At 41.0% G+C, this 27,075-nt stretch overlaps 1 protein-coding gene across 1 annotated transcript in view; it reads left to right on the top strand.

Moving 5' to 3' along the window:
- The first annotated feature begins 20,289 nt into the window (after positions 1-20,289).
- The window catches only part of ATCAY (ATCAY kinesin light chain interacting caytaxin), a 58,316-nt gene continuing 51,530 nt past the window's right edge, over positions 20,290-27,075 (top strand). Inside the window, exons 1-2 of the mRNA XM_043967277.1 lie at positions 20,290-20,699; positions 25,182-25,301. Coding sequence (XP_043823212.1) covers positions 25,225-25,301 — 77 coding nt within the window. The 5' untranslated portion in view covers positions 20,290-20,699; positions 25,182-25,224. The remainder of the gene's footprint in view (positions 20,700-25,181; positions 25,302-27,075) is intronic.

The raw sequence follows: 27,075 nt of genomic DNA on the forward strand, positions 1-27,075 counted from the left end.
TCCTCAAGTCCTGGGTGCCCTTCTACTAACTCCCCCACCTGAAAGTTCTGGATCCCTTCTTTATCCCTAACTTCCCCACCCCCACCCTGGCTCCAAACTATCCCCCAAATCCCTGCCCCCATCTCTTTATTCCCAGATCCCTCCATTCCTCAGGATTCCAACCTCATAACACTACCCCCTCAGTTCCTCCTCCTCTTCCTACTTCTTTTTCCCTATTGCCCCCCTTTACCCGCAATTAGCCCCAATGGCCCATAAACAACACGTTCCAGCTCCCTCCCATCCTTCAACTGCAACTCCCGTCCCCAATCCCCAGCTCTGCTTCCCACATAATCCCACCTGCCTATCCTTCAAATGCACTGCTATTCCTGGCTAACACACACACACACACGTATGCATACATACATACACACACATACATATAAGCTTGGTCCCCCATCCCTGCCCTACAGCCCCAGCTCTACCCTCCATTCAGGAGCTACCTCCCACACACCTCTGCCCCCAGCCCTCAGCAGCCTTCCCCAAAGCCCAGAGCATCCCATACACTTCCAGCTCCTATCCTTCTACACCAGCACCACTGCCTCCCAAATTCTTCCCCCTACACTTTCTCCATGCCCTCAGAAGCTTCCCTATCCCCAACGCTGTCTCCAGCACCCTCCCTTTCCACCTCTCCTCTCCCCAGTCTCCCCCCATGCCCTGAACTGCCGCCCACACACCCTCCTCCCCCCACGCTCCATCCCCTCTTCTATCCTTCCCCCAGGTCTCACGCAGCCTCCTACAACCCTTCTATCCTCCCCTCAACCCAGCGTCTGCTTCCCCCACTCTGTCTAAATATAATTTCCCCAGGTTCTGAATGTCCCTCGCTCTATCCTCCCCCTCCCCCATCCCAGGCTCTGCCTCCTGCACCCCCTCTATCTTTCCCATCTTGAGCCCTGCACCCCTTTCTCTATACATCCTGCCTCTAGGCTAGGCTATGGCCCCCATCCCCTCTATTTACCCTTCCCGTCCCAGATTCTGCCTCCCCCCTTCTCCATGTGTTCTCCCTCTCCCCCACTCCCATCCCGGGCTCTGCCCACTCTCTACACCCGTTCTATCCGTCCTGCCCCGCAGTACCTCCCCCGCCATCCCTGGCTCGTCCCCCGCACCTCCTCTATGTGTACCCCACATCCCAGACTCTGCCCCCACACTCCCTCTAGCTCCCTCCTTCCCCTCCCCGCACCATTTCTATCTATACCCGCGTATCCTGGAACCCCCCCCTCCCCGCACGTCCTCTATCTATACACACACCCCCATCCCGGGCTCTGGCCCCGCACCCCTCTGTGCTCCCCCTCACACCCCACTATCTACCCACCCCTGCCCCCGCCGCCATCTTTGCTGGGGCCGGAACCGGCCCCCGGCCCCCGGGGGGGGGGGGGGGGACTGAGCGGCGGAACCGGACTGAGCCAAGCCAGGCCGGGACAGGCAGCGCCTCAGCCTCCCCGGGCCCGCAGCGCCGCCTCCAGCTCCCCCCCGCCACACGCCACAGTCCCGGTCTGGCTCCATTCTGAAGAGCCGGGACTCAGAGACGGGGGAGGCCGGTCCCGGAGAAGGCCGGCGCTCCCGGAGGGGCGCGGGGAGAAGGGGCGGCGGGGCGGGGAGGTACCTGTACTGCGGGCCGGCACCGGGCGCGAAACCGAAATAGTTGCTCGCCGCCATCTTGGCGTCTTCACAAAACCCCACCAGCCCGGGAGGAGGAGAGAGGGAGAAAGGGGCGCCTTGGCACGTGACCCTCGGGCGCCCCCCCCTCGTGCGCATGCGCTTCGTGCCCCCAGCACGCGCCTACTGCTTGTTCGAGGACAGTCCGACTGGCCTCAGATAACCCCCAAACCCTGTTCCCAAGCAGCCCCAACACGAAGCTAACCCTCCCCTAGCAAGCACCCCCTTCCAATGTCACTGCATCCCCTCTCCAAGTGAGGCCTTCCTTAGACCCACCATCATGTCCACCCATCCCTGGACCTCTTCAACCTCTGTTCTCAAAGTCGGATCTTCTTCCTCAGGCCCCCACTTCTCACAATGCCTGCCCTTCCTCAGTGCTCTCCCTCAAAGCCAATTCTTTTACAACTCCCTGTGATTCCCCCTTCTCAAGCTTTCCTCAGCATCCTTTAATGTCCCCTCTGGAAGCCAGGCCTTCCTTGCTCAGAACTCCCCATAGTATCCTTTGTTCTTCTCAGGAACTTTCAAGGCCAACTCTCAGGCTGACTTAGAGAAAAGATACTAATGAAGCCAAGAAAAGAGAGCATTACAACCAGGAAGTGGTCAAACACCAGCAAGAGAATGAGAGAGATGTCTTTAAAACTGTGTGTGTGGAGGGCAGCTAGGTGGTGCAGTGGATAGCATACTGGCCCTGAAGTTGGGAGGACCTGAGTTCAAATCCCACCTCAGATACTTGATACTTACTAGCTGTGTGACCCTGGGCAAGTCACTTAACCTCAATTACCTCTTACACACAAAAAAACCCTTATAATTAAAAATGTGTGTGTGCGCATATGTACCCACATATGCATGCATACACACACATATATATACATTTTTAAAATTGTGAGCATTTGTGGTCTTCTTACTATATTTCCTGCATGTTACACAAATACATGGGATAAATGCATGGGAAAAACAGCATATACCAATAGTGTGACTGACTGAGAGTACCAGCTCATATATGAGGAAACAGATAAAAATCCAGCCAAGGGTTTTCTCCAAATCCATTGAGTTAGATAGAACTCCATGCAAGCTGTTCCTCTGGGTCGTCCACACTGGCACATTGGCAAGCTGACAGTATAAACAAACCCAGGTGGTTCCCCCCCTTCCCCGCCCCCATCTTGGCATCTTGCTAAATTTGTCATTTCCCTCTAAATCCCAGGTTCCATTCTAACATAGAAGATGAAATATCATTCAAATGTTAAAATATGGAATCTACAATGTATATTTTCAGATTTTTTGAAAATTCTGTGGAATATTTTACTTTCTCAGGTCTCTCAGCACCTATACATTCAGAGATTTAAATATGTTGTAATCATATAGCTTTAACAACATGGAATTAAATGCAAAAGAAATATCAACTCTTCCCATTGTTCCTACTCCCTCCTAAGTTTCCAATACAGTTGGGAATGTTTTCTGAGTGTACAATCTCCTATCTCAAGCTCATAGATTAAAGTAAAGAAATAAAGCTTCCTCCAGTTCAACAGCTACAAGATTTGGAGTATTTACAAGTCATTAGTTTATTTTCGACAGTGCTTATAGTGGCATGAAGTCTGCTGGTAACTGCCTAGTTGGGGACCTGTCTGCTCCACCCTTCAGTCATGATTTCTGCTCAGCCTCATGAAGCCTGAACCTCTACCTCATCCCTGGCATAGTCATTTCATTTCAAGAGGTTCAAATAGGAAAATACATGAGGGGTGGAAGAAAATCAATCCAAAGTACAGATAGTGTACTTTTAGTTTGATATGCTGCTCCTATGCCTGTTTCCAAGAGGATCATTGTAACCTCCAGACAGGAAAAAGTAGTCCTTTTCCAAGAGCAGAATCTCAGGATTTCCTCTACCAGCCTCCTTTGAATCATGTCCTTTAGCCCAGAAGATCTCTACAGAAACAGAAAGATAAGACAAAGGTTTTTAGCTTATACATTCAGCAAATACAAATAAAGAATTATTCTGGATTGGGTCTGACACAGACAAGTCCCCTAGTGATTTAGGTTTTATTTTGAAACAAATGAGATATTTATAGGGATTCAACAGTTAACAAAGGAGCTTGACTTAGTTATAGTATTGACATGGAGAACCCTTAAGTTGATTCAACTGAGCAAAGCACCCATTGTGATCCTCCAACCAAGCATCTGAGAAAGACTGCTTTGTACCCATAAAGTAATGACAACTGATAAGGAAATCTGAGTCCTTAGTCTTTTGAGCTAATCAATCTTGAGGAAATTTCTCAATGCCTTTTGTGACTATTAAAAATATAAGAAGGGGCAGCTAGGTGGCGCAGTGGATAGAGCACCAGGCCTGGAGTCAGGAGTACCTGAGTTCAAATCTGACCTCAGACACTTAACACTTACTAGCTGTGTGACCCTGGGCAAGTCACTTAACCCCAATTGCCTCACTTTAAAAAAAAAATGAGAGATATAATTTCTGGGTAATTTAATCATTTTATTAATAGGCTGAAGGTTATTAATATAAGGAGGTCTATTGGCCATCTCTCTCAGCCCAAAGACCCCTAATAGCAGTGGGGTCTTGGTTCATATACCTTTCCAAATGTAGGAGATCCATCACATAGTAATCAAATCACTTCCAAAGAGGGATAAGGTGAAGAAGATAGAAAATAGAGTAAATAAATATCAAAGGGAGGGAATAGGAGAGAGGGAAATACAGTTAGCAATAGTAACTGTGGAAAAAAACAACTTGAAGTAAGTTTGTCTGATAGTCCTCATTTCTCAAACACATAGAGAACTGAATCAAATTTGTTAAAATGAGAGCCATTCCCCAATTCATAGAGGATCAAAAGACATGAAGTTTTCAGATGAAATAATCAAAGCCACCTATAGCCATATGAAAAATATCCTCTAACTCACTATTGATTGGAGAGATTCAATTCAAAACAATTCTGGGTACTACCTCATACCTATTGGACTGGATAATAGAACAGCAGAGGAAAATGACAAATGTTGTGGGGGATATGGGGAAAATGAGACATTAATACACTCTTGGTAAAGTTGTAAAACGATACTAAAACATAAAAATTAGAAGAAAAGCAGATCATATATCTCTCACAGCTATGGGTAAGAGATATAGTCTTTTTTTTTGCTGGGCAATTAAGGTTAAGTGACTTGCCCAGGGTCACACAGCTAGTCAAGTGCCTGAGGTGGGATTTGAACTCAGGTACTCCTGAATCCAGGGTTGGTGTTTTTATGCACTGTGCCACCTAGCTGCCCCCTCCAGCATTTTTTTTTTGTTGTTCAAAATAGTTTGAATCTTTGAGTTTACCAAACACTAGATTGCTATGGTCATTTACTACTGTGTATTGTGTACTTAATCTATTCCACTCATCTCCTAATCTATTTCTTTTTTTTTATTTAAATAAAAGTATTTTATTATTTTCCGGTTACACGTAGAAATAGTTTTCAAGATTTGTTTATATAAGATTTCAAATTTCAAATTTTTCTCTCTCCCTACCCTCCCTCCTCCCCTCCCCTAGACAGCAGGCAATCTGATATAGATTAAATATACATAATAACATTAATCATATTTCTGCATCCTAATCTATTTCTTAGCCAGTACCAGATTGTTTTGATGATTACTGCTTTGTAATACAATTTGAAATCTGGAACTTCTAAGCCACCTTCCTTCACAATTTTTTTCATTTTTTTCTCTTAATATTCTTTACCTTTTGTTCTTCCAGATTAATTTTACTACTATTTGTTCCAATTCTATAAAATAATTCTTTCTTAGTTTGAGTGACATGTCATTGAATAAGTTAATTAACTTAGGTAGAATTGTCATCTTTATTATATTGGCTTGGCCTACCCATGAGCAATTAATATTTCTCTGATTGTTCTGTCTTAATTTCCAAGAAAATTATTTTGTAATTGTGTTTTATAATCCCTAGGTTTGACTTGGCAGTTATTTTAAATGGAATTCCTCTTGTTGCTGGGTTTTGTTGGTAGTATATAGAAATGCTGAAAATGTATGTGGGTTTATTTTATATCCTGCAACTTTGCTAAAGTTGTTGATTGTTTCAATTAGATTTTTTGTTGATTCTCTAGAGTTCTCTAAATAAAACTGTCTGCTTGAAGATAAAAAGATTAGGTTTTGTGCCACCATTGAGTTAAGAAGGGTTTTTACATTTCTTAATACAATAAAACCTTATTTCAAAAATGTAAGAAGCATTCTTAGCTCCAGAGCCATAGAAAAGCAAGCCTTAGGTCTGATTTGGCCTGTCTATAGTTTTCCCACCCCTGGTCTAGAGCAACAGTCCCAATTCTACTGTAGCTTCCTTTCTCTATGAAGCTAAAAAACAAAACAAAACAAACAAACCTTAAAAATATCAGTTGCAAATATGATTCATTAAATGGCCAGAGCCCCTAGACATTCATTCTATGGATTACCAAGATGGAATATCCCTGCCAGTTCAATGAATCACAAACTTTTATCTACAGTTTTCATTTCACTTACACCCTCTAGAACAAAATACAAATTCAGAAAGCAGATAAGTTATCTTATTTTCATCTAGCAAACAATTGTTTAAAATGTTAATGGGGGGAGAGAAACTAGGTGGCGCAGTGGATAAAGTATTGGCCCTGGATTCAGGAGGACCTGAGTTCAAATCTGGCCCTCAGACACTTAACACTTACTAGCTGTGTGACCCTGAGCAAGTCACTTAACCCTCATTGCCCTGCAAAAAAAAAAAAAAAAATTAAAATGTTAATAACTAATAAGCAAACTGCAGGGGGAGGGGGGATAGAAGGTAGTAAAACAAAAGAGAGAAACAGAGAATGGCATAGATTCGCCATTGTTTCAGCAGTTTCACTAAAATTATCACATTCTTATGGATTCTTTTAATAATCCTAGCTTTGAGCCAGGGAAAGGAAAAGGCTCCAGCAGTATTAGTCAAGCCCCTGGGAAGAATCCACTTATCACTGGCACTATGTTCTTCTCTCCAACTCTTCTCTCTTGTCCTTCTTTTCTTTTCTTTTTTCTTTTTCTTTTTCTTTTTTTTTTTTTTTGGGTGAGGCAATTGGGGTTAAGTGACTTGCCAAGGGTCACACAGCTAGTAAGTGTCAAGTGTCTGAGGCCAGATTTGAATTCAGGTCCTCCTGACTCCAGGGCTGGTGTTCTATCCACTGTGCCACTTAGCTGCCTGCCCCCTCTCTTGTCCTTCTTAAGAGATTTAAAAAATTCCTTTGTTGCTCAATCACATCTCACTCTTCATGACCCTATTTGGAGTTTTCTTGGCAAAGAAAAGTGCTTTGCTATTTCTTTCTCCAGCCCATTTTTTTTTTTAGTGAGGCAATTGGGGTTAAGTGACTTGCCCAGGGTCACACAGCTAGTAAGTGTGTGTTAAGTGTCTGAGGCCGGATTTGAACCCAGGTACTCCTGACTCCAGGGCCGGTGCTCTATCCACTGCGCCACCTACCTGCCCCTTTCTCCAGCCCATTTTACAGATGAGGAAACAGTGGCAAACAGGGTGAAATGACTTGCTGGGGGGCGGGGGGAATCACACAGCTAAGTGTCTGAAGTCAGATTTGAACTCAGGTCTTCCTGACCAGGCCCAGATCTCTATCCATTGTGCCCCCTACCTATCCTTTAAAATTCTTGAGACCCTATAAATCTCTGGACTTTGAAAGATCTTTTAGCCCAGCCTCTGGATTATCCAAATGAGGGAGGAAAGGTCCAAAGAGGGAAATTGACTGTACTCAGTTTAATGGTCAGAAGGAAGAGTTGAACCCAAATCTTTCAACTCCAAATCCAGAGCTCTTTCTACTATGTTGAAAGCTCTATAGCTCCTTCCCTGAGTGACTCATTCATCAGAGTAACTATTCCATGAGTTTTAAGCTGATGGTGATTTGGCTTTCTTCTTCCTCATCTCCACCCCCAAATGAAACTTGAACAGATCTGCTTAATACTTGGACTATAAATCATTTGAAACCATAGGTGCTGAATGAAGTCATGTTAGTGATTTAGTAGATGGCATTCTTCCAACTCAATTGTTCTGACCACTTGTGGTTGTCATCTGGCAGGTCTGGCAGTATGGATATCCTGCTATGTCCTGGCTGAAGTACAATTGGGTAATGGCATACTGCCTACCTAAAGCTATGCTTGTACTTTTAATTAGATAATGGGTTCTGTCCTGTGGGCAGCTGCTGCAATATTTGGCTATCATCTTCCAAATGGTGTGCATTTGGTGACATATCCTATTCTGTATAATATAAAATATTACACAGACTCTACTATACAGACTACTGTACTGGATCAGAGCCCTTTCTGATCCCTTCCCTCGGTTGATTATCTCCAATTCATCCTGTCTGTACATAGTGATTTATATGTGATCTCCCTCGTTAGACCGCGAGCTCCCAAGAACAGTGACGGCCTTTTGCCTTTCTTTGTGTCTCCAGTGCTTAAAAGACAGTAGGCGCTTAATAAATGTATATTAACTAACTAGACTGTTAACTAGGTTTATAATCAGACCTAAACTGACCTCTCATAGCTTCATACCCATTCTACAGTGGGTCTTGCTTAGAGCCTCTGTCACTTACTAGCTTCATGTCAAAGAACAAGTCATTTAATCATTATAGGCCTCTGTTTACTAATCTGAAAAATAAGGACTATATGACCTCTTAGTTCCTTCCAATTCAAAAATTCTCTGAGCCAATGTTTCTTTATCGTCCTACCCAGAGATTGTGTGCCAAGCCTCCTCTTTACTCAGTTAAACACAAATCAATTAAATAAACACTTCTCAAGTACCTAATAGATGTAAGGCACTAAACTATGCTTGGCGAATATCAATATGAGAACACCACAGACCTTGCTCCAAAGAAACTTAAAATTTTAAATAGTGTTCCAAGCTGATACCTTAGGAACCTTACAGGTCTTTAGCTCAAAACTACTCACAATGATGATTCATTAGGAATAAGTAACTCAAGAACAAAGATTGTCTCTTTTTTTTGTACTTGTATTTCCAGTACCTCTCACAGTGTCTGGCACATAGTAGGTACTTAATAAATGCTAGTCGATTGACTTAATGATCAGAAATTAATTTCATGGCCCATTCCTAATAGCAATTGAACTGATATTATTTGGGGTAGGAGAAGGGAGGGTATAGAAAATAATTGAAAAAAGAGAATTGATTAGATTCTCTCATCCATATATATTATTTCCTAGATTTAATAGCAATTACCCTCTAAATGAGGGATTTTGTGATAAATTGACTGCCATTCCCAGAGAGTAGAAAAACACAGACCAAGCACAGAACTTATGCATCTTAATGAAGTTTAGTGATACAATGGTACTACTGTGGTTCCCCTGTGTCTTAAATTGTGTCTTTACCAGCTATCTAGGCCACACAGAGGCCTATGGTCTCAGATCAACTTGTATGGGGTAAAAGCTCCCAGTGGCTCATGGAAGTCAAGAGCATTGCAGATAAGGAGTAAGGACCTAAGGTGGTTAACACGCAAAAAATCCCATCCTTAATATAGAATAGTGATGTTTCCTTTTTCTGGTTCAAAGGGATTCTTAGGTAGTAGTTAAGGTGGCACACATCAGACCAGAATGCTTATCCTTTGTAGCTTTCTTTGCTGAAGACATAGAAATCTATTCCTTATAGTAGTGGTCTTCAAACGTTTTGATAGCTCACCCCTAGCATTAAAACATTTTTTCATATATACCTATAATAGATTTATATTTATTTATAAATTTTGTATATGTGTACATATACTATAAAATACTATAATGGTATTTATATTTTATAAGTGATATACAAAATTTTAAAAGAAAGATAAATGAAATAAGTATTAAAACAATTTTATTTAATTCAATTTAATGGTACAAAAGGCCTTTTTGTTCTCACTAAATATATGTATATTATTAATGAAAGCTTATCATTTCTACCTTGACAAAATCTCCTACCTATAGCACTTTATCTCTTTCACACAGCCACTACCTCAGTTATTACCTCTCAACTAGATTATTGCAACAGTCTCTTAATTGTTCTCCCTGCTTCAACTCTCTCACAATTCCAACCTAGTTTACACAGGGCTGCCCACAGAAGTTATTGTTGTTTGTCCTTAATTCTTAAAAAGGGACCATGACATCAGAGTGATGTTATGACTTGCAGCAAATTATATTTAAGTAAGGGAGGGCTGTGCAAGGTCACCAACATCACTCTTCCAGAACCATCTGGGTCCAGTGGCAAGATATACATCAGGACAACTGGAGATGGCCCCAGATGTTTGAGGCAATCTGGTTAAGTGATTTGCCCAGGGTCACACGGCTAGTAAGTGTCTGAAGTGAGATTTGAACTCAGATCCTCCCAACTTCAGGGCCAGCACTCTATCCACTGTACCACCTGCCTGCCCAAGTAATTTTTTTTATTTTTTGGCAGGGCAATGAGGGTTAAGTGACTTGCCCAGGGTTACACAGCTAGTAAGTGTCAAGTGTCTGAAGCCGGATTTAAACTCAGGTCCTCCTGAAACCAGGGCTGGTGCTTTATCCACTGCACCACCTAGCTGCTCCCCCACCACATACACACACACACACAAGTAATTTTCTTAAGAACAAATTTACCCATGTGACCTACCGCTCAACCAAAACCAGTGACCTCCCGTTGCTTCTAGCATAGAATATAAGTTCTTTTTTAGCTTTTAAAGTTCTACACAAAGTGGGCAGCTAGGTGGCGCAGTAGATAAAGCACCAGCCCTGGATTCAGGACTACCTGAGTTCAAATCCAGCCTCAGACACTTGACACTTACTAACTGTGTGACCCTGGGCAAGTCACTTAACCCCAATTGCCTCATACAAAAAAAAAAAATCTATAAAGTTCCACACAACCTCACCCCAACCTATTTTTCCAAACTCATTGGGTATTAGTCCTTTACTTGAACACTTTAATTCAGCCAAACTGGTCTTCTCTCTACTCCTTACCGACAGCACCCCATCTGCTACCCCCAGGCCTAGAATGTGCTCCTCCCTTACTTCAGCCTCACAGAGTTCCTAAACTCTAAGATGCAGCTAAAACACCATCTTCGGCACTAAGCCTTTTCTGATCCACCCAACCATTAGTGCCTCCCAAGTGACTTTGTATTTAACTATTTTGTGTGTATATATGTACATATAGATTTTTGTGTGTATATATGTACATATAGATGTATTTATATTTATGGTTTTTTTTAATGGGGGGGGCACTTGAGGCATTTGGGGTTAAGTGACTTACCCAAGGTCACACAGCTAGCAAGTGTTAAGTGTCTAAGGCCGGATTTAAATTCAGGTCCTCCTGACTCCAGGGCCAGTGCTCTATCCATTACGCCACCTAGCTGCTCCTTTATGTTGTATTTTTATAGTTCCTTGTTATCTCCAACAAAATGTAAACTTGTTCCAAATAAGGATTATTTTATTCTCTATACTTGTATCCACAATGCCCAGCATGTGGAAGCATCGGAGTGCTTGAGTGACTGAATGGGAGCAATGTAACTTAATATGTTTCATTATTTTTTTTTTTAATCTTGGTTTTGCACTTTGCAGTACAGCAATTCCAAGGTCTGGTTCTAAATTCAGTTTATTTCACTCCCTGAGTTTGATGGCTAGAATTTTACTAATGCTTAGCACAAAGCCTAGCACATAGCAGGCACTTAATAAATGTTGTTGGGGCAGCTAAACTAAAACTGAACTAAATATGATTTTCACACAGAGGACAATAAAAAGGGAGATGGTACAAACGGGCTGTAACATATAACCAACAAAACCTCTGAAGAGCAAGAATCAAGGATGTCAACTGATAATTGTATGACAGGAAGAGAAAATGAGCTGGTCACATGGCAGGAGCAAGGAATAAAGATGGATGGCCAAAGAATTCCACTAAAACTCTCTAATTGGAGGGGGGGAAGGAGACTCTTAAATCAACAAGATCATTGATCTATTTAAATTCACAGCTACCACAGCTGAAAGATCCAAAGAGCAGATCCAAATAGAAGTGCTTCTCTGACTGACCTTAAACTATGATTTTCTTTTTCAATCCAATACACAAATTATGCAAAGGTTTTTGTTGAAATTTAGCTAGTAAATTTCTATCTTCCCTGATGTCATTCACTTGAACTTGCAAACCCTCAAGACAGACTGGACTTATAATCTATTTGCCAAATATATTAAAAACCCATTAAAATTCTTGGTTTGGAAGATTTTTTTAAACAGGTTGGAAAATTTTGTTTCCAGTTTTTTAAGTGTAGAAATAGAAGTTTTTATAGTGATTGTTTTATAACCTTTTCAGCAACAAAAGCTAATTTTCAAGTGTCTCAGTGATCACTGTGGCTTCATAAAATCAATAGATAACAATCTCAACGAATAGCATGCACTTAGAGCAACGGTTATTGTGAATGAAGAAGTTACTGTAAATCCACACTTCAAACAATCTTCTTGATAATCTCACATTTTTCATGATCAGATCTCATAAAATCATTTGCTGTTTTCACTTCTTATTATGGTTGATAAAGAGTTCATGGTAAGAGCAGTAACATCAGCTTGGTGTTCACACAAATTATATTCCTTTTGATCCACAGGTTCTTTGCAGGAATCTTTTTAAATTAATTGTTGATTTTGTGAGCTAGCCTAATTAAAACTAGGTAACATGTTCCAAGAATTCACTTAATTACACATCCATAAACTGCAATGTGTCATAATATGCTGAAAGTGATCCAATGAGTAGGGATGCCACTGTCCACTCTTCCTTGTTGTGAAACATTAATTCCAATACCATATTATCACTTGTGACTATATGACATACAGACAAATATAGGCCGAATGTCAGTAGAGGTTGAGATGATAGATAGATAGATAGATAGATAGATAGATAGATAGATAGATAGATAGATAGATAGATAGATAGATAGATAGATAAATGTGTATGTCTATATGTGTGTGTATATGTATATGTGTATATATATAATGTGTGCATATGGATAAATATACATATGTATTAGTAAAGCTTAATTTCTTTCTTATTTTTTCAAATGAAAAATAAGTAGAAGTACTAACACTTCCTCCCAGCACTGCACTGAATCTTTTTGTGTCCCTCCTAGAGTGTACGCATCCCATTTGGGGGACCATTATCTATAGGAATTAAGACAGTATAGTTATCCCTTCCACATCAAGACTTTCCCCATTGTGGTTTCAATAAATTGCAGTATAATAAATTAAAGAGGAATTTTGGTGGGAGTTTTGCAGAAACCACAGATGATATATGAAGGCCAGCAAACAACATAGAGCCTAGGACCAAATACTTAATTCAAATTTTACAATAAGATACTGTAAATACCCCAAAAAAGAAAAAGAAAAAATTCAGAGTTCTTCTCTGGTACAAAAGAAAGGCCAGATCACAGGGGTGCCACTCCTAAACTCCATGATGTGGGAGGGATAACTGTACTCCCCACAAAAAAATAAAAAAGGATTTTATTTGAGTATGTTGAACATTATCCTAATTTTTTTTTTTTTTTAGTGAGGCAATTGGGGTTAAGTGACTTGCCCAGGGTCACGCAGCTAGTAAGTGTTAAATTTCTGAGGTCGGATTTGAACTCAGGTACTCCTGACTCCAGGGCCAGTGCTCTATCCACTGTGCCACCTAGCTGCCCCTATCCTAATTTTTTAAAAGAGTGTAGGCCAAAATAATGACCAATAACCAATTACATAAATAAGTAGAAGATTAAACTATTAGGAGGAATTGAACTCTTAACAACGTTTTCTTTTTTAAATAATTGTTATATCATTGAATTTAATCAGCCTATAATTTACATCAGGGAAAGGGAATAATAAATTTTGTCAAGGGCCCTTGAGATACAGGGGGAAAAAATTAAGGGAAACTCAGCAGTAAATTACATGACAATAAGTTAATTAGTTAAGAGTATGGAGTTTTTTTAAAGATGGAGAAATATTTATCAACTTCATTATTTTTTTTAATTAAGAACATAGAACATTAGTCAAATCTAAAAGAGTATTCTAATGAGTTTTCTTTACTTCCAAATAGCTTTGACCACTGCCAAGAGGGAATGGCCTCAAAGCATGGTTAGTTTTCTTAATGTTTTAATGACGTCTTTTGTCTTTCCATCAGTCATTTCATATACATCCCCGGATTGAACACTCACTCAGAACAAAACAAAAACATCCAATTCAGTGACTGTGTCTGACAATGTATGTAACATTCTGCCTTCATATCCCCCACAGCTCTGATGTTTGGGAAGGGTTGTACTTCATTATCTTTTCTCTGGGGCCTTCGCTGATTTTTCACTTACTCAGTTTGACTTTCTAGTAAATTTTTATTTACATTGTTGTAGTCATTATGTATATTGTTCTCTTCTTATTCTGCAACAATTCAAATGAAAGCTCCTAATTTTCTTTAATTCCTCATATTCTTGCTATATCTCACACACAACCAAAATAGGGCTTGCTCTCTGGCTTTCCAAGACCTAGATTATTAATTTTCAGTGTGAGCACTGACAACTCAGAAATAGGTAATCACCGCAAAATAGGGCTTGATTTATTGTGTTGTCGATTGTGTAGACTTAAAAGGTGTTAACAATGCAAATTAAACTTAAAAGTACATGAGGAAGGGGGCAGCTAGGTGGCACAGTGGATAAAGCACTGATCCTGAAATCAGGAGGACCTGAGTTCAAATCCAGCTTCAGACACTTGACACTAACTAGGTGTGTGACCCTGGGCAAGTCACTTAACCCTCATTGCCCTGCCCCCCCCAAAAAAGTACGCAGAAGAGCTCAGTTGTTAAATACTTTACCATCACACTCCTCTACAAAACATTCTATCTCCATGACTTTTCATAGATTGACCATCAAGCCTGGAATAGACTGCCTCCTCATTTCAACTTCTTAGAATACTTAGCTTCCTTCAAAATTCAGTTCAAACTCTGCCTCCTACATAAGGTCTTTCCCGATCATCTCAGTAGCTAGTGTCTCCCCCACCCCATTACCTTGTTTTTACTTTGTGTGTGGATAAATGATACATAGATAGATAGAATGAAAGATAGATAGATAATAGATAGATACATATATATTTATACATATACACTTATATGTACATTCTTCCCCAATAGAATATAAGCCCCTTAAGGAGGGGGACTGTTTCATTTTCACTTTTGCATACCCAGAACCTCTCTGCCTGACACAAGCAAACGCTTAATAATTGCTTGCTGATTAATTGATGAATATTAATTTCTTACCATAAAATAAAATTCCAATATAATGACATTTGAATCCACTCCCCTCCCTCCAGGCTGACTACTCACCAGATGAGCATTCATACTGCAGGTTTCATCCAATAGGGTGGCTACTTCCCTTGAGTTCTAAAGTATCTTGTAAGTGTCTATTTCTAATATAGCTCATGAGCCCCTACAAATGCACTTCCCATTAACAGTCAGAGAATACACATAATTAGCTCTTAGCCAAGGCATTTACTATCTTCCCACAGCCCCTTCACATTGACTATTCCCATCTTTTGTCATCTTCATCAATATGCATGTTGAAACCTCAGAGTCATTTTAATTTGCATTTCTCTTATTATTGATGATTTAGCACTAGTTTTCATTTGGTCATTAATAATTTGCAATCCTTGTTTTGAAAACTGTTCATACCATTTGACCACGTATCTACTGGGTAATTAATCTTGGTGTTATACATTAGTATCAATTCCCAGTATTTGGATATGACTTTTATCAAAAAACATTTGAAGCAAATATTTTCCCATTCTACCATTTCTCTTCTAATTCTTTCTTCATTGAGTTTATTGATGCAAAAGATTTTTAAAATTTTTATATAGTCATAGTTTATTTTTTATGATAGCTTCTATATTTTGTTTAGTTAAGAAATCCCCAGCTACCCATTGCTGTGAAAGGTACTTGTTCTTGTTCTCTTATAATTTTTATAATGATATGATCTTTTATATTCAGAGCACATATTCATTTTTAGTTTATTTTGATATAAGGTATAAGATGTTATTATTAATTTTTGTCAATCTATTTTCAAGTTTCCCCAGCTGTTCTTGTCAAAAAAGAAGTTTTTCCCCAGGAATTGATGTTACTGGGTTTATCAAGTGCTAAATTACTGGGTTTTGTTACTTCTGTTACTTCCTTATCTATCCTGCTCCATTAATCTACTTTTCTGGGGGTATTTTTCCCACCAGTACCAAATGGTTTTGATAATAACCGATTTATTTTTTAAATTTTATTTTATTTTTAGTGAGGCAATTGGGGTTAAGTGACTTACCCAGGGTCACACAGCTAGTAAATGTCAAGAGTCTGAGGCCAGATTTGAACTCAGGTCCTCCTGACTCCAGGGCTGGTGCTCTATCCACTGCACCACCTGGCTGCCACTAAATAATGAGTTTTTTGTTCCTAAAGCTTGGATCTTTTGGTTTATCATATATGAGATTACTATAGTCATTTACTATAGTGTAATTTGTACCTATTCTATTCCATTAACCCACCTCTCTATTTCTTAGTCAGTCAGATTGTTTTGATAATTACCACTTTATAATACAATTTGAGATCTGGTACTGCATTGATCACTGTATGGGAAGGAGGCCTGGGAACCTGTTCAGTAGGCTGAGGCATTTGGTCACACCTTCTTGGCCCTTTATAAAAATCAGGAAGTTGGAATTGGAATTGGGTAGGAATCTGCAAGCTTTCAAGGGTCCAGAGGATTTTGGATTCTCCATCTTCCCATCACCATACTAGCAGTGACCCCAAGACAACTAGGTCAGTGCAGCTGGGGTCAGTGTCAGCATCAGGAGCCAAGGATATAGCCTGGATAAAAATTCTAGGCTGTACAAATAGCCTAATAGGACAAAAAAGGGGGCAGCTAGGTGGCAGAGTGGATAGAGCACTGGCCCTGGAATAAGGAAGACCTGAGTTCAAATCCTACCTCAAACACTTGACACTTACTACCTGGGAAAGTCACTTAACCCCAATTGCCTCACCAAAAAAAAAAAAGATACTGCACTTAAAGGGAACACTTTGAGAAGTCTAACAAAAGGAATTCCAAGTCCTGGGAGTTCACTTTTGCCACATGTGCTCTCTAGGTTGGAGCCCACTTTCCCTTGGACTTGATGTATACTGTAAGACAGTATGACACATACTTTTGGGGGAAATGATCTGTATCAACTATTCTTACCATACCAACTTAATAAACATCCCTTTCTAAAAGCTAATTAAGACTGGCTAATTGATTATCATGAGAAAAAAACATACCATTGGGGGCTAATGAGATAAAACACTAGAAAAAAACAAACCCCCAACCCCGAGGGCTAACCATAGAGCCTTAAGGGGAAGTAGTAACCAGAATCCTTAGGCCTCAATTTATCAGTATGAATAGGGATGGTAGAGTACCTTTAAATGGCTGGTCTTCAATGATCAGCCCATCAACCTGTTGTCATCTTGATGTACTTGTAATAAATTTCTATTAATTCTCTTTTTTTGTTTGTTTGTTTTTTGGTTGGGCAATGAGGGTTAAGTGACTTGCCCAAGGTCACACAGCTAGTAAGTGTCAAGTGTCTGAGACCAGATTTGAATTCAGATCCTCCTGATTCCAAGGCTGGCACTCTATCTACTACACCAGCTAGCTCTATTAATTCTCAAAAAATAAAATATAAGACTACCCTTAAAGGATGAAACATGAGCCAATCCCTTCAGAAAGGGAGAAGGATTTCAGAAAGGTCATATAGATAAAATAAACCAAAGATCCCTCAGGATTCAAACCCAAGCCATTTTAGAATCACAGATCTATATTCAGAAGAGACCATCTAGTGCAACCTCCTTTTACAGAAGAGGATACAAATCCAGAGGAGGTTGTGACTTGCTCAAGGTCACATAGTAAATGAGAGGGGATTCAAACCCTAAATTCAGAGCTCAATGTGGGAAGGAAAGGAATAAGCATTTATAAAGTGCCAGCCACTGTACTAAGTACTTTACAAATTACTCAGTTTCATCCTCACAACAACCCTGGGAGATAAGTGCTACTATTATCCCTGTTTTATGGTTGAGTCAGAGGTTAAATGACTTGCCCAGGGTCACAAAGCTAATTCATGTCTAAGGCTTCATTTGAACTCAAGTCTTCCTGACTTCAGGTCCAGCATTCTATCCATTGCACCACCAGCTATCTTTCCTATATCTAGGCCTTTGCTCTCTACCTTTTTCCTCTTACCCATTGAATGTTTGATCATCCTTTCTAGCCCAGCCCAAATGCCACCTCCTCTAGGACGCCTTCCCTGACCTCTCCCATTGGCAATGACCTTTTCTTACTTGGAACTAACACAAGATTGCTTATACCTCTCCAATGTGCTTGTGTATCATTTCATATAATAACTGTGCATGTGTGTGATGTCTTCTTTTTTAGACTTTGGATTCCATAGGGACAGGAATCGGTTCTTGTCTATAAAAAGGCTGTGTACACAGTCAACATTTAATAAATGTTTATGGAATTACTCGACATTTTTCCTCTCAGAGAAATGTGTGGCATGGATTCTCTAGTTATGGCAGAAGAGCAGCTGGTGATCTCTTTCTTTTTTTCGGGGGTGGGGGGAACGGGGGACGGGGGACAATAAGGGTTAAGTGACTTTCCCAGGGTCACACAGCTAGCAAGTGTCAAGTGTCTGCGGCCGGATTTGAACTCAGGTCTTCCTGAATCCAGGGCCAGTGCTTTATCCACTGTGCCACTTAGCTGCCCCCTGGTGATCTCTTTCAGAGGACATGCCGGTGGCATAATTTGCTCCCTCACCTAGAGGCACCATGTGTTCTCATTTAGGTTATGCAAAAAACTCTCTTCACTCATTTAACTAGTAGCTGTTTCTCTACCTCTCCACTTCATCTCCCAAATCTCACTTCCTACCACCATGCATTTGTGGATGCCAACCTGCAAGACACACCCTTCTCTTTTCTGCCTCTCAGCATCCTTGATTTCCTTCAAGTTAAAATGGAAATGCCATGCAATATCCCTTTCCACCTGACTCCCAGCAGAACATGAGCTTTTTAAGAGTAAGGACTTCTTGGAGCAGCTAGATGGTGCAGTGGTTAAAGCACTGGCCCTGGACTCAGGAGTACTTGAGTTCAAATCTGACCTCAGACACTTGACACTTAATAGCTGTGTGACCCTGGGTAAGTCACTTAACTCCCATTGCCTGCCCCCCCCAAAAATAAGTAAGGACTTTTTGTTCTTCTGGTTTTGGTTTTGGTTTTGTATCCCTAGTGCCCAGCATAATGTTTTGACCATAGTAGGTCCTTTGTAAGTGTTTGAGGAATTGAATTTGTGTGGTCTTTTCCAAATTGCTACCTCTCTTTGTTTTTTTGTTGTATTTTTAAAAATGTTAAATTTTATTTGTGATATATAATTCTATTTTATACATATATCAAACAGACTATAATATACACAAAGACACATATGTGATATATAATGTAAATTGTCTACATTATTACATTTAGATATACCTAGATAGATTCTAATACATATAACTTAGTATTTTAATTCCTTAAATAACTGCTTTATAAATAACAAATACATATCAATTTATAGAAATAATTTATATGACAAATTTGTTTAAATATAATTACTATATAAATAATACCTAAATAACTCATAAATGCACAACATATATATGTGTGTGTAAAAACACATATATGCCTCCTCTACCCTTCTCAGAACACCCCTCCCCACCTTTCCAGATTAAACATTTTTATTTATATTTTTCTATTCCAGTCTCTTTCCCTCCCTTGTCCCCTCTCCTCCCCACTCCCGGACGCAGTAAATAATCTGATATGGGTTGTACATTTGTGATCACGGAAAACTTCACCATATTTGTCACTTAATGAAAGAATGTGAAAAGTAGCATGCCCCAATCTGTTCCATGTATATCAGTTCTTTCCCTGGAGGTGGATAGTATGTTTCATCAATAGTCCTTTGGGTCGACTTTGATCATTGGATTGCTGATAAATAGTATAATTGCCAGCTCTCTTTGGCTCCCAAATCCCTCCTAGGAAAACTGAAGAGATTGCTTTAGATGTTCTTTGAGTTCTGACATTCTATGTTCTCTCTGACCTAAGGTTCCTTCCAGATCTAACATTCTGCATGTATGTTCCAAGGTCCCTTCCTGCTCTGTCACTGTGTTCTATATTCCAAGATTCATTCCAACTCTGACATTACATGTTCTATGCTCTAAATTCCCTTCCAGCTCAGACATCGCATGTTCTATGGTCCCTTCCAGCTCTGACATTCCATGTTCTATGCTTTAAAATTCCTTGCCAGTTCTGATATTGTGAATGTTTTCCAAGATCCACTTCAACTCCAACATTTTGTGTTCTGTATCTAAGATCCCTTTCTGCTCTGCCAGTCAATGTTCTGTATCCTAAGGCCATTTCCAGTCCAAATAGTCTCTAAGAATAAGGCCACTACTGTTCTAGCTCTCAATGCACCATCCAAGAATCATTTCTTCTGCCTCTGCCTATGAAGAGGCTTCAGCAATATTTACTCCTCTTCTAACCAATAGAAAGGAATGGATACTGGAAGGGGGATGTACTGTTGTATATCACACACACACACACACACACACACACACACAAGCAGCATCATTAACTGTCTTTAGAGCCCTAAGCCTCAGCCAGCTGTGAGCTGGGAATAATCAAATACCTTGAAGGCAGGGCCCCGCAGCGATGCCTAAGGGAGCAGCAGCGGCTAAGGAAGCAGCAGGAGCGGCGGCATCAGGAGAACATGATTGAGGGTCCCCAGTTTGGCAGACAAAACCAGCAGCCCCTCAGTCGTCAGGTTTCCCCGGACGACACAGAGCCCAGTCAATCTTCCGCAGAAGAAGAAATGTCTCCCATCCAGCCCCATTCTCACTGAGGCAGAAAGGGAAGGATGCACAAGTGCTTCATCTGAGAGCTTGCCTTTGTTCGCTCCTAAGGAGGAGAGATCGCCTGGCGGTGAGTACACCTTCCAGCCTTTTGGGTCTGCGGAAGGAAAGAAAGAACTGCCTGGAGATGTTTATTGGCTGCCGCCCTTTTATTTTTCCACCGGGTGGCCGGGGAGCCCTGGCAAAGATGGATCGCATCCGCTGGCAAAGATGGATCGCAATCTCTGCATCTCGGAGGGCAGGCGTCAGCCAGCTATCAGAATTCCGCTCCCCACCCCCCCAAAAAGCATCCCACACAGCCTTTAGCCCAGATCAATTCCCTGCTAAACATTAGGGACGGGAAAGATGAGAGATCTGCCGCATTTGGGGAATGGATTTACGGTTTCGGTTAATACCTGAATCCTCCCCCAGGAAGGCAGGCCTACATGATGCTTGGCTCTCCGTCCATTTCCTATTTGGAACAAGTGAAGTCTTTTTAAAAGCCATCATAAGAGGATTTTAAGGGGATAATTTTTTTTCCGGGAGGGGGAGGGTTGAGGGGAGGAGAGAAGGCAGTTTAAAGAACTAGATTCCTCTGTAGAAACACAAAGAGAAATTATGTGGTCTTTATTATTATTATTATTAAATTAGTCAATATTTATTAAGTACCTACTGTTTGCAAGCCCTTTACTGGAAAGTGTATTCGTGGGGGGTGGAGGAGGTGGGCGTGGGGCAAGGGGAGGCGCATTAAGCCAGGAAGAGAAAACAAAAAGAAATGAAAGGACATTGTTCCCCCAAGAAGCTTACAGATTAACGTGGTTTCCCCTGATGCTATTGTATTGAGGGGGCAACAGACGCTGAAATGATTGGACATTGACAGAAGCACACAAACAGGTATATGTCAATATTGTATAAGGTGTGTTCTTAAGTGGGGAAGGGACCCAGACTAGCCTTCATTGATGGATCTTGGGATGTCAGAGCTGAAAAGAACCTTCGAAAATAGAATACTAGCACTGGGAGGGACCTTAAAACAGAAAACACAGAATGCCAGAGCCAAAAGAAACCTGAGAACCTAGAATGTCAGAGGTGGACGGGGATTTTAGAATAACAGTTGATATTTCTTTAGTGTCTTAAAGTTCACAAAACGTGTGACATATAAAATTTCATTTGAGCCCCAGAACCATCCTTGAAGCAGGTAATAACAGCTAGTGTTATATAGCACTTTAAAATTGGCAAAGCACTTTACATATGTGAACTAATTTTTACATATGAGGAGAAAGCTCAGGCAGATTGAGCGATTTGTTCAGGGTCACACGCTGGTTAAATGTCTGAGACAGTATCTGAACCTAAGTGATCCTAACTCCAAGTCCAGCTGGTTTTTCACTACTCCATGTTGTCTTGCAATGAGGGGCAGCTAGGTGGCTCAGTGGATAGCGCACTGGCCCTAAGACTGGGAGGACCTGAGTTCAAGCCTCATCTCAGACACTAGCTCTGTGACCCTGGGCAAGTCCCTTCACCCCAGTTGCCTTAACTGTCTGGGGCTATGTCCTGATATATGTGAGGTTGGTGACTTTGCACAGCCCTCCCTCACTTAAATCCAATTCAGTTTAAGTCATGACATCACCTGATGACATGGTCCTCTTTGAGAAAGAAGGACAAACAACAACAGTATCTTGTTAGAACATTAGCTTAAATGAGATATACGTAAAGTACTTTGCAAACTTTCAAGCACTGTGTAAATGTGTGATTACTATTATTATGGTTCAGAGACACCTTAGAAAGCATCTGGTTGAATCCCGTCATTTTACAAAGAAAACTGAGGTCAAGAGAGAGTTTGGGAACTGCCCCAAAATCACACAACAGAGCTGAGATTCAAACTCAGGTCCTTCAGTTCCATATGTGGCATACCTTCCCTTACACCTGCCTCTATCCATGGAGGAGGTTAAAATATAATAATTATTCAATGCCATATGTTCCTTTCTTAGATGACACCCACATTGTCCTTCTGCATCCTGAAATCTGGGTCTGAATGCACCCATAGATGCATGATGTATATTGTGTCTGGCTGTGCTCTATGTTGACAGTGTGCTTTGGGATGACACAGGTCCCTGTGGAGTGAAGACAACTTCAGATGGGGGGACTGAAAGGCTTTCTTTGTAGAAGGCTTTAGCACTTTCTTCCTGTGACACTATATCAAAAAGAAACAGAGACAGAAACACAGTGTCTGCTACAGGAAAACTGAAATGGAGGCTACTGCCCCACGACTTGAAATGAATTTTTCATTTATTTAAACCTTCCCCTAAAAACAGATGCAGGAGGAGGAGGATAATATAACCGATTTATATTTTGAGGCTTCCTCCCCTCCCCACATACTCCTCCCCACATACACACTCCCTAGCAGTGGTCAGATTGCAAGTGGCATATGCAGATTATAGTGTCTCTTTAGGCTTCCTCCACAAATAATGATCAGTCTCAAAAGGGAAAGTCAAGCTATTAGTCTGGGTCTCTTTTTAAACCAAAGTCTATTTGAAGCTGATTGGCTTTTCCTGGGAGGTTCTCACATAAAATATAAACAGGAAGGAACAACCTTCCTAGAGACCAACCCACTCATTTTACAGAAAAAGAAACTGAGGTCCAGAGAGGGGTTTACCCAAGATCATCATTATTATTGTTGTTCATCCTTCATTTTTGGAGAAGACCAATAACATCACAATGTTGGAGTCAGAATACAGTATGTCTATGGCTGCTCAGTCCAATATTAGTTCATATTGGGCACAAGTATAATATGCAACTATAAGAGGTAACGGCAGCTAGGTGGCATAGTGGATAAAGTATAAGGCTTGGGAGTCAGGAAGACTCATTTTTCTGAGTTCAAGTCTGGCCTCAGACACTTACTGGTCGTATGACCCTGGGCAAATCACTTAACCCTGTTTGCCTCAGTTTACTCATCTGTAAAATGAACTGGAGAAGGAAATGGAAAACAAATTCAGCATTTTTGCCAAGAAAACCCCAAATGCGGTTGGATATGACTGAAAAATGACTGAACAACAAAATAACAGGTGAGAGTTGAGCCCAGGTTTTTGGGCTAAAAATTTAAGGCTCTTTTGAGGACATCTAGTTGCCTTCCTGGAAGCCTAAGGAGTGGAACTGAATGAGTTCTAGAATCACTACTTTCAGGAACAGTAAGGTCCTATGAGGTCTTTGTGGGGGAAGCACCATGAGACAAAAGAAAGGGTGTGAGATGGAGAGCTTAAGATAAACTTGTCCACTTCCCAGCTTTGTCCATGGGTCGTCAACAGACAATACTACTGAGCATCCTTCAGAAAGCAGCCACAGATTGCCAATATCTAGTTCACTCTGTGTGGTTTCCATAAAATGACTTTGTGGAAGCAGAATAGTGGAAAGAGCACCAGGATTCACAGCCTGGTTCTTTCTACCTTAGTGACCTTGGACAAAGTCTCTTCCTCTCTCTAGCTCTCAGTTTCCTCATCTATAAAATAAGGGTGGGGGGTAGCTAGGTGGTGCAGTGGATAAAGCACCGGCCCTGGATTCAGGAGGACCTGAGTTCAAATCTGGCCTCAGACGCTTGACACTTACTAGGTGTGTGACCCTGGGCAAGTCACTTAACTCTCATTGCCCCATTAAAAAAAAATCCCAACTATAAAATAAGGGGGCTAGATAAAGAAGCACCTAATAACCATTTGCTGAATTTAATTGAAGTCCCTTCCAACACTAAACCCCAACTTTTATTCATTCATTCAACAAACACAAAGTACCTACTGTGGGCAGAGCTAGATGTCTGCTACTGTGCTAGATAGTGAGGGAAATTCAAAGCTTAGTTAAGACTCTGTCCCTACCCTCCTGACACTCAGTCTAATAGTGAAATAAGACACCAATAAAAATAACTACACTACACAATATTACATGATATTCACATTAGAAAAGCGCAAATAGAGGCAGCTAGGTGGCACAATGGATAAAGCACCAGCCCTGGATTTAGGAAGACCTGAGTTCAAATCCAGCTTCAGACACTTGACATCTACTAGCTGTGTGACCCTGGACAAGTCACTTAACCCTCATTGCCGTGTCCAAAAAAATGTTTGCAGAAAGGCACAAATAAAGTGTTATGTGAGATCTGAGGGCGAAGGTAATTGCCAACTGGGGCAGGGGTGGGATCAGAGAAAGCTTCCTAAAGGAGAAAGCATTTTGAGCTGGGAATTGACGTTTGGGTAAGCTACTGCAATGGGTACATCAGGCAGGAACAAGGGCTGGTATTAGAGTGATGGCAGTAGGACTAGAGAAGAGGAGATGAATGTAAGAGATACGACAGGACCTACTGAAAATGAGAAGTAAGGGAGAGAAGGGAGTAGCAAATATGACTTATTAGTTGTGTTATCTCAGGCACGACACTTAATCTGGATCTATTTCATTCTCCAAAGAAAAAGGGGATTCAACCCTATGATCTCTAAGGATCCTTTCAGTTCTAACATTCTCTGATGCCATGACACTGGTGATATGATGCTAAATGATGTTCATAATAATTCTTCTCCCCCCATTTCCAACCTCTTTTCAGACCCCTCCGTGTTTCAAGCTTTTTCCATCCCAGATCCATCACCATGGGGACCACAGAAGCCACCCTACGAATGGGAAATGTGGATGTGAAGGAGGAATGGCAGGATGAAGACTTCCCCAGGTGTGTCTTCCAACCTCTGTTACTGAGAATTGGGAGGTAGGGGGTGGAGAATGTAACCTGTCTACCATGTGCGCTACTTCTCCAGAGAAGAACAATATAATCACAATAGTGAAGAGACTCATGAATATCTAGCTCTTTAAGGTTTATAAATGTTTTTCCCTGTGACCACCATGGGTGGTGAGCAGTTCAAGTATTATTATTCCAGTTTTACCAATGAGGAACTTGAGACTTGGGGAATTATAGTGACTTGGCCATGGCAACACAACTGGTAAGCAATGCAGCCAGAATATGAATCCAAGTCTCCTGACTTCAGGTCCACCATTCCTCTACAGTACACTGACTCTCTTGCAAGTCAGGCTTCCCAAACCGTAGTCTCTGAGCTAGAACTTATTAGATCTAACAGGAGTTGTACCCAGGAAAACTCCCATGTGAGCTCTCCCTGCTCCAAAAGTCTATATATGGCCTTAGCTGGCACTACTCCTTGTCCATATTTCTTCTATTCATTTACTGATATTTTTGAGTGTGATCACATGCAAGTCACCTCTCCAGAGAAGTTTATTTTGGACCCCTGTCTTTTGAATTGAGCTTTTTTTTCTCCAAAGCCATTAGCTGTACCATTAATCCTCCTTTCACTGGTACAAGTAGAAGGCAGAAAAATCAATTCAATCCAACAACCATTTTATAAGAGTTCACTCTATGCAAGGTACCGTACACGAAAATCAAAGGATCACAGATTAAGACCTAGAAGGAACCTTAGAGGTTATCTGGTCCCACGCCTTCATTTTATAGATGAGAAACTATGGTCCAGAGAGATTAAACGACGTGCCGCATAGTAAGTACTATATAAATGTTATTTATTTATTTGGTTATCTATTTATCTGTTCATTTATTTATTATTATGCCCATGATCAGACAGCTAGAAGGTTGGCAGAAGATTTGAATCCAGGTCCTCTGACTCCATGATAAACCCTGATTTCAAGGGATTTACAATCTAATATGGAAAAGAATAGGTACATAAATCATTATGATGCAAAACAGAAGTCCAAGCAAAGCACTATGGGAAGTTTGGGGAGAGAGATGCTATTTTCACTTAGCAAGTTAGGAGTTCCCTCAGGAAGTGGCATCTGAGCAGGTCCTTGAAGACAGGGAGGAAAAGACCTACACCAGAATACTGAGCTAGGCCTCTGAGCAAAATCAGAACTCTGAAAGCTAATGCTTAGCCCCCTTTAGCACGGTACTCATGGCATAGAGGGGAAAGATAGAGCAGTCTGGGGGCCTGGTTTCTATCCCTTGTTCTTTTACTAGCTCGTTTTACATCCATAGATAAATCATTTCCCCTCTCCAGAACCCAGTTATCTCCGTCTGTAAAAGAGAGAGAAAGTCTCTCACACTACTATAGACCTTAACAAACCATTGGAATGGGAGTTACACCAATGCAAGATTCCTTTGGCTTGAGGAGCTAAAGGTGAAAGTCTTGAGCAAAACCTGCAAACTGAGGTCAATGAATATTGGAAAGGCACAGACCCTTCCTTGATCTCCTGTTGGGTGTTTTGGACTTCCTGTTGTTTAGGTTTTTCCATCCTAATCATTGACATCTGGGGCCGGGCTTGCATGCCAAAAGGCCTTCTCATTCATTCTCCCTTCTTCTTGGTACCATTGAGTTTAATGCTTCCTACACACATGAATATTCACATGATAAGAGGGTAGCACACTGCTAAGTGTGTCTGTGGTTCCCTCTTCCTTTTCTAGCTATATTAGTCATTCAATCAGTCAA

Source organism: Dromiciops gliroides, chromosome 1, assembly GCF_019393635.1.
Source record: "Dromiciops gliroides isolate mDroGli1 chromosome 1, mDroGli1.pri, whole genome shotgun sequence".
Classification (NCBI taxonomy): Eukaryota; Metazoa; Chordata; class Mammalia; order Microbiotheria; family Microbiotheriidae; genus Dromiciops; species Dromiciops gliroides.